At 46.6% G+C, this 8,644-nt stretch overlaps 1 protein-coding gene across 1 annotated transcript; it reads left to right on the top strand.

The window, feature by feature from the left end:
* Nucleotides 1-2,303: 2,303 nt before the first annotated feature.
* On the top strand, nt 2,304-3,047 carry LOC147980739 (uncharacterized). The gene has a single exon (XM_087515736.1). It carries the CDS (start codon nt 2,304-2,306, stop codon nt 3,045-3,047), a length of 744 nt encoding a protein of 247 aa, XP_087371862.1.
* The last annotated feature ends 5,597 nt before the right edge of the window (nt 3,048-8,644 follow it).

The raw sequence follows: 8,644 nt of genomic DNA, 5'->3' as shown, positions 1-8,644 counted from the left end.
CTGTCACCCGCTAGCCACCTTTGTGCAAAGCACGTCGGGAGAACCGGTCTCGCGTAAGCGTACGCGTAATGTCGGTCCGGGCCGCTTCGTCCAACAATACCGCCGAACCAAAGTATGACATGCTGGTAAGCAGTATGACTTATATCGCCCACAACTCACTTGTGTTCTACTCGTGTATATAACATCAACACATAAAACCTAGGCTCGGATGCCACTGTTGGGGAACGTAGTAATTTCAAAATTTTCCTACACACACGCAGGATCATGGTTATGCATAGCAACGAGAGGGGAGAGTGTTGTCTACGTACCCTCGTAGACCGATAGCGGAAGCGTTATAACAACGCGGTTGATGTAGTCGTACGTCTTCACAGCCCGACCGATCAAGCACCGAAACTACGACACCTCCGAGTTTTAGCACACGTTCAGCTCGATGACGATCCCCGGACTCTGATCCAGCAAAGTGTCGGGGTAGAGTTCCGTCAGCACGACGGCGTGGTGACGATCTTGATGTACTACCGTCGCAGGGCTTCGCCTAAGCACCGCTACAATATTATCGAGGATTATGGTGGAAGGGGGCACCGCACACGGCTAAGAATATGATCACGTGGATCAACTTGTATGTCTAGGGGTGCCCCCTGCCCCCGTATATAAAGGAGCAAGGGGAGGAGGCCGGCCGGCCCCTATTGGCGCGCCAGGAGGAGTCCTCCTCCTAGTAGGAGTAGGACTCCTACTAGGAGGGGGAAGAAGTGGGGAGGGAGAAGGAAAGGGGGGCGCCGCCCCCCCTCTCATAGTCCAATTCGGACCAGGGGGAGGAGGCGTGCGGCCCACCCTGGCTGCCCCTCTCTCTCTCCACTAAGGCCCATATGGCCCATTACTTCTCCCGGTAGGGTTTCGGTAACCCTCCGGCTCTCCGGTTTTCTCCGAAATCACCCGGAACACTTCCGGTGTCTGAATATAGCCGTCTAATATATCAATCTTTATGTCTCGACCATTTCGAGACTCCTCGTTATGTCCTGATCACATCCGGGAATCTGAACTAACTTCGGTACATCAAAACTCATAAACTCATAATATAACTGTCATCGAAACCTTAAGCGTGCGGACCCTACGGGTTCGAGAACAATGTAGACATGACCGAGACACGTCTCCGGTCAATAACCAATAGCGGAACCTGGATGCTCATATTGGCTCCTACATATTCTACGAAGATCTTTATCGGTCAGACCGCATAACAACATACGTTGTTCCCTTTGTCATCGGTATTTTACTTGCCCGAGATTCGATCGTCGGTATCTCAATACCTAGTTCAATCTCGTTACCGGCAAGTCTCTTTACTCGTTTCGTAATACATCATCTCGCAACTAACTCATTAGTTGAAATGCTTGCAAGGCTTATGTGATGTGCATTACCGAGAGGGCCCAGAGATACCTCTCCGACAATCGGAGTGACAAATCCTAATCTCGAAATACGCCAACCCAACATGTACCTTTGGAGACACCTGTAGAGCTCCTTTATAATCACCCAGTTACGTTGTGACGTTTGGTAGCACACAAAGTGTTTCTCCGGCAAACGGGAGTTGCATAATCTCATAGTCATAGGAACATGTATAAGTCATGAAGAAAGCAATAGCAACATACTAAACGATCGGGTGCTAAGCTAATGGAATGGGTCATGTCAATCACATCATTCTCCTAATAATGTGATCCCGTTAATCAAATGACAACACATGTCTATGGTTAGGAAACATAACCATCTTTGATTAATGAGCTAGTCAAGTAGAGGCATACTAGTGACGTTTGGTTTGTCTATGTATTCACACAAGTATTATGTTTCCGGATAATACAATTCTAGCATGAATAATAAACATTTATCATGATATAAGGAAATAAAATAATAACATTATTATTGCCTCTAGGGCATATTTCCTTCAGAAAACCTCATGGAGACCTCGGTTGTCCGGCAGTTCTTGCGTGCGGCCCCTCCCCGGTACCTGCAAATTGTCACGACGATCGAGCAGTGCGTCGATCTCGCGACTCTCTCCATCGACGATCTCATCGGACGGTACGAGGCTCATGATGAGCGTATGCGGTATAGTCTTGGGGACGGGAGGAACGACGAGCTTGTGATGCTCACGCGGGCTCAGTGGCAGGCGTTGGACTCAAGGAGAGGTGGCAAGGGCTCTAGCAGCAACACTCGCCAAGATCGTGCGCCAAAAGAATGAAGTAAAAAAGAACGCCGGCGATGGCGCTCCGAAGAAAAATAAGTTCGATAAGCACAAGATCAAGTGTCACAATTGTGGCATCATGGGGCACTTCAAGTCGGAGTGCAAGAAACCACCGAAGGAGAAAGCTCTCATGGCCAAAGGAGGCGATGATGGAGCCATGATGCTCATGGTCGAAGTATGCGAGCTAATGGACGAGGATAGTCCAGCTCCAAAGGCGCCGGCTACAGAGGTTGTGACGCTCAAAGAGGAGGCAGTTTATCTGCACGATAAGAAGAGAATGAACACGTCGAGGCATGTGTGGTACCTCGACCCGGGCGCTAGCAACCACATGACCGGCGACAAGGACCAGTTTTTTGAGCTCAGACTTTTGGTCGGAAGGACGGTTCGGTTTGGCGACGGACGGACCGTTGACATCGCAGGGCAAGGTACTGTCCTGTTTGAGTTGAATAATGGCGGTCACAAAGTACTCATGGATGTGTACTATATTCCCAAGATAAAGAGTAGCATCATAAGTCTTGGCCAGCTCGAGGAGCGTGGTCGCAAGATTGTGCTCGAAGATGGCTTTCTATGGGGGTATGATCGTCAGAGGATGTTGATTATGAAGGTGCAGAGGTCACCAAACAGGCTCTACATCCTCAACTTAGATTGTGTAGATCCAGTATGTCTCTTGTCAAGCATGGACGACTCGGCATGGAAGTGGCACACGCGCTATGGTCATCTAAATTTCCAGGCTCTTCGGCAACTTGGACAAAAGGAGATGGTGCGTGGTCTACCGTGCATCAAGCCATCAACCATGTCGACCAAGTGTGTGACGGTTGTCTGAATTGGAAACAAAGGTGAGTCCCGTTCCCAAGAGAGGGAAACTTTAAAGCGAGTAAAGTTCTTGAGTTAGTCCATGGAGACTTGTGCGGACCAACACCGACCACCTCTGCCGGAAACAGATACTTCTTGCTCATCGTCGAGGACTTCAGCATATTCATGTGGATTGTGTTGTTGAAGACGAAAGATCAAGCTTTGCAAGCCTTCAGGATAATAAATATGGCAGCTAAAGTAGAATCTAGAGCCACTGAAGGCCCTCCGTACTGATTGGGGGGGGGGGTGAGTTCAGGTCTCATGCATTCATGGAATTTTGCGAAGCTCAAGGGATCAAGCGGTATCTTACGACACCATGTTCACCACAACAAAACGATGTTGTGGAACGAAGGAATCAAACCGTGGTGGCAATGGCACGAAGCATGTTGCAGAGTAAAGGCATGTCGGGCAAGTTTTGGGGTGAGGCGGTCAATACGTCCATTTATTTGCTAAATCAGGCTCCAACCAAGAGTGTGGTTGGGATGACGCCGCACAAAGCATGGTACAGACACAAGCCCATGGTTGATCATCTTCGCACTTTCGGATGCGTGGCGCATGTGTAAACGGTGGGCGGGCATACTAGCAAATTGGCGGATCGGAGTACTCCAATGGTGTTGGTTGGCTACGAAAAAGGCAGTAAGGCATACCGTGCGTGCAACCCCTCGACCAATAAGGTGGTTGTGACACTCGACGTGGTCTTTGAAGAAGCGAAGTCCTGGAATTGGAACTCCACCGAGACGGTATACCTGTCCTCCGATGAAATTTTCACGTTGCTTATGATGATGAGGAGCGTGCAGATAAGGGTACTCAATTGGAGACGTTGGCCACGACAAACGACGTGATAGAAAAAGGAGGCGCGCTAACAACTCCCGCTGCTTCACACGCGTGAGAGGAACCAGCAGCCAAGGCGCCCGAGGGCACGTATGGCACGCCTGGCAGCAGCACGCGCAGCGCTCCCCCTGCTGCCGTTGTTCCGCTTGGAGGGCCAGAACATGCACACCAGCTCATAGATCCCATGGCCCAGCACCAGCCAGCCCAGGCGCTGAGAGCCTGTTCGCTGCATGCGTTTCTAGCAGGCAGCAAAGCAGCCCATGTGCTGCAACATCAGCACATGAAGGGCACGTACATGAAGGCCATGTCCATGATCATGTTACGCCTGTTTTGACTGGTTCATCTGATGGAGCTACAAGCAATTTGAAAGAACAAGAATCACCAAAAATTGGAGGTTTGGCAACCCCGGCAAGCACGTCATCGTCTCCAACGGTGATGGAAGAAACGCAACGTCCGCCAACGTCCATCCGTCTTCGACTAGTGGTGGATTTATATCTGAAGGAAGCTCTACGAACAATAAATCTGGTGAAAATTAAAAGAAGAGGACGATCGTGTTTGCTTAGCGTTAAGGAACCAACAAAATTTGAAGATGCAAACACGGAGGAATGTTGGCGTCATGCTATGGATGAGGAGTTTGGATCAATCTGAGACAACAAAACATGGGAACTCGTGGATCCTCCCAACCGCTATAAAGTCATAGGGCTCAAGTGGGTGTACAAAGTCAAGAAAGATGACGAAGAAAACTTGGTGAAGCATAAAGCAAGGCTCGTAGCCAAAGGATACGTGTAGGAGCCAGGTGTGGATTCCAAGGAACTGTTCGCCCCCGTTGCAAGGATAGAATCGGTGAGGCTACTCATAGCTCTCGCCGCTCAAGAATCTTGGAGGCTACATCACATGGATGTAAAATCCGCGTTTTTGAACGGGGAGTTGAAAGAAGAAGTATATGTGAAGCAACCATCGGGTTACATCAAAAAGGGAGAGGAGCACAAGGTGTTGAAACTACACAAGGCGTTGTACAGGCTATGTCAAGCTCCTTGGGCGTGGAACATCAAGCGTGATCGTACACTAGTTTCTCTTGGTTTTGAGAGAAGCCTGAAAGGATCGAGAAGAGGTGTCTAGAGGGGGGGGGGTGATTAGACACTAAGTGCTAAAAGTTGTAGTTTTTAACTTCTTTAAGTTGAAGTGGAGTTTTGGCACAAGTTTAACAAACACAATACATATCAAGCAGGCATGCAAAGAGTATATGAGCAGCGGAAAGTAAAGCAAGCAACTTGCAAGAATGTAAGAGGAAGGGTTTGGAGAATTCAAACGCAATTGGAGACATAGATGTTTTTGTCGTGGTTCTGATAGGTGGTGCTATCGTACATCCACGTTGATCGAGGCTTCAACCCACGAAGGGTAACGGTTGCGCGAGTCCATGGAGGGCTCCACCCACGAAGGGTCCACGAAGAAGCAACCTTGTCTATCCCATCATGGTCATCACCCATGAAGGACTTGCCTCACTAGCGGTAGATCTTCACGAAGTAGGCGATCTCCTTGCCCTTACAAACTCATTGGTTCAACTCCACAATCTTTGCCGGAGGCTCCCAAGTGACACCTAGCCAATCTAGGAGATACCACTCTCCAAGAAAGTAACAAATGGTGTGTTGATGATGAACTCCTTGCTCTTGTGCTTCAAATGATAGTCTCCCCAACACTCAACTCTCTCTCACATGGTCATCACCCATGAAGGACTTGCCTCACTAGCGGTAGATCTTCACGAAGTAGGCGATCTCCTTGCCCTTACAAACTCATTGGTTCAACTCCACAATCTTTGCCGGAGGCTCCCAAGTGACACCTAGCCAATCTAGGAGATACCACTCTCCAAGAAAGTAACAAATGGTGTGTTGATGATGAACTCCTTGCTCTTGTGCTTCAAATGATAGTCTCCCCAACACTCAACTCTCTCTCACAGGATATGGATTTGGTGGAAAGAAGATTTGAGTGGAAAGCAACTTGGGGAAGGCTAGAGATCAAGATTCATATGGTGGGAATGGAATATCTTGGCCTCAACACATGAGTAGGTGGTTCTCTCTCAGAAAATGTGTATTGGAAGTGTAGGTATGTTCTGATGGCTCTCTCCATGAATGAAGTGTGGGTGGAGGGGTATATATAGCCTCCACACAAAATCTAACCGTTACATACTACCAATCTCGGTGAGACCGAATGGAGAAACTCGGTCAGACCGATTCAGCAAACCTAGTGACCGTTAGGATTTTCGATGGGACTGAGATGCAACTCGGTAGGACCGATATGGTTAGGGTTAGGGCATAACATAATCTCGGTGTGACCGATTACACAAACTCGGTGGGACCGATTTTGGTAATAAGCTAACCAGAGAGTTGGTCAGGTAAACTCGGTGGGACCGATCGCTCATTTCGGTGGGACGAAAATGTTACAAAAGAGAAATAGAGAGTTTACATTGCAATCTCGGTGGGACCGATCGCTCATCTCGATAGGACCAAAACGTTATGAAGGGAAACAGAGATTACAACCCCATCTCGGTGAGAACGATTTGCCTAGGGTTTGTGGTAGTGGCTATGACATTTGAAACTCGGTGGCACCGGATAGAGAGAATCGGTGGGGCCGAGTTTGACTTTTGGTTTAGGTCATATGTGGATGTGGGAAGGTAGTTGAGGGTTTTGGAGCATATTACTAAGCACTATGAAGCAAGAACCTCATTAAACAACACCTCATCCCTTCTTAATAGTATTGGCTTTCCTATAGACTCAATGTGATCTTGGATCACTAAAATAGAAAATGTGGAGTCTTGAGCTTGGAGCTTGAGCCAATCCTTTGTCCTTAGCATTTTGAAGGGGTTCCACATCCTCTAGTCCATGCCACTTCATTGTTGAACTTATCTGAAACATACTAGGTAAAAGTGTTAGTCCAACAAGAGATATGTTGTCATTAATTACCAAAACCACCTAGGGAGCACTTGTGCTTTCAATCTCCACCTTTTTGGTAATTGATGGTAACATACATCAAAGCTTTATATAAAGATATAGAGAGTAGAAAGTAAAGCTTTGGAAAGACATGTAACAAGCATAGGCTCCCCCTACATGTATGCAATCATGTGAATATGGTATATAGAAGCATGTGAGAGCATAACCATGACAGAGTAGCAATGTGTTACATGTATCTTGGCTATATGCATCAGAGCAAGTGATGAAAATATGAGAAATGTACCTTCATGCCCATGAGTCCTTCTTGCAAACAGTATGTACATCAGCAAGAATTTCTCATACACATGACCATGGTGCATATACTTACCTTGTGGTCTTGAGTTGGCTAGGATGGGATGAACCTGCATAAACAAGGTTAGATAACACAGATGCACCTACTAGCTAGAGCAAACAAAAGAAACCACAAGAGTACCAAGACTGGGATGACATGTAGAGTGAGTATAGAGCACCACGATAGATATTGACATGTCCCCAAAGAGAAAGATATGCAATGAATTTGATGAATTTCTTTCCCTTGGATGTCTTGCTCCCCCTGAATCTAGCATGGGATGCTAGGAGAAGATAGGGAACAGAAAAACAGAGCTCAAAGAAACAAATGAACAGAGCTAATGCAAATAAGCACATATGAACATGTCTTTCCCCCAAGAATACATGTGGCATCTCTCCTCTTGAACATCAAGCATTTGGGATCCTTGAAGATTACTCTTTCCTGGAGTACTCCCTCCCTTAGAGATCTCTCCCCCTAGAGATATGATTAAGCTTTGATGTGATCTCTCTCTCCCCCTTTGACATCAATTTCCAACAAGGGTCTTCTGGAATTTGTTGTGAATGGGTTCGATCCTTGAATCATAGTACAAAGCATTAAGGTAAATGTGATGCTTGCAGAGGACAAGATTCATTGAGTGGAATTGGATCAAGAATAAAGAAGGAATAAGTGGCGAAATGTTTTTCCTGTAGTGAAATCGGTGTCGCCGAGTTGGATGCTTCGGTTGCCCCGAAAATCTTCGGCTAGACCGGAATCATGAAACCGGTGGAACCGAGTTCATCATAGAGAAAAACACTTGTCACCTTAGCTCACTAGACAAATAAGATCTCACAAAGATTTGCAATGAATTGGATGCAGAAAATGCAGAACAAAGAACAAAGAAAAGAAACTAAAAGGTCTAGATGAAGTTTGAAAGGGGAAACAAATATGCATGAGACAAGTGCAAGAACACAGAAAAGAACACAAGAGAACTTCATCTAGAGTTGGGCGGTGACAAAGTCACCTATGTTAGAGTACATTGACTTAGGAGTCAAGTGAGATCACTTGATCATAGGTCGTACTCATCGTTTAAGCTCAAAATGGGGTTACCATTTTTCGTTTAAGTATCTTGATGTATTCACATCTTGTCGAGTTGCTTTGACTCATGACTTGGAGTAAAACTACTCTAAGATGGAATAACATACCTTGGGTGGCGGTGTTGATCCTGATCATGTAGTTGAACTTGTGTGGGTTGCTCAAGGTTGATGTAGCCTATCAAGAGTTGGGAGCACCCTTTGGATTTTGAGTTCATCTACCTACATGGGTTAGTTTTTGCAAGGAAGAGCACTTGTGTATCCAACATAACAATCATGAAACTCAACATAGAATTTGTCAAAGGATATGTTTGAAAGGTTTCATGCTTCCTTGTCATCAACCACCATTGTGTAGAGACTTGGTGATGTAGAGATTGATCAAGATGTGAGTGAG

This window comes from Triticum urartu, chromosome 3A (assembly GCF_056163025.1).
Source record: "Triticum urartu cultivar PI428250 chromosome 3A, HENAU_Tu73, whole genome shotgun sequence".
In the NCBI taxonomy this organism is placed as follows: Eukaryota; Viridiplantae; Streptophyta; class Magnoliopsida; order Poales; family Poaceae; genus Triticum; species Triticum urartu.
Note: the sequence above shows the minus strand (reverse complement) of the source record. Positions and strands in the feature narration are given on the sequence as shown.

Coding starts and splice junctions, on each gene's coding strand:
- LOC147980739 (XM_087515736.1), top strand. CDS start 2,304: ATGGGGCACTTCAAGTCGGAGTGCAAGAAACCACCGAAGGAGAAAGCT.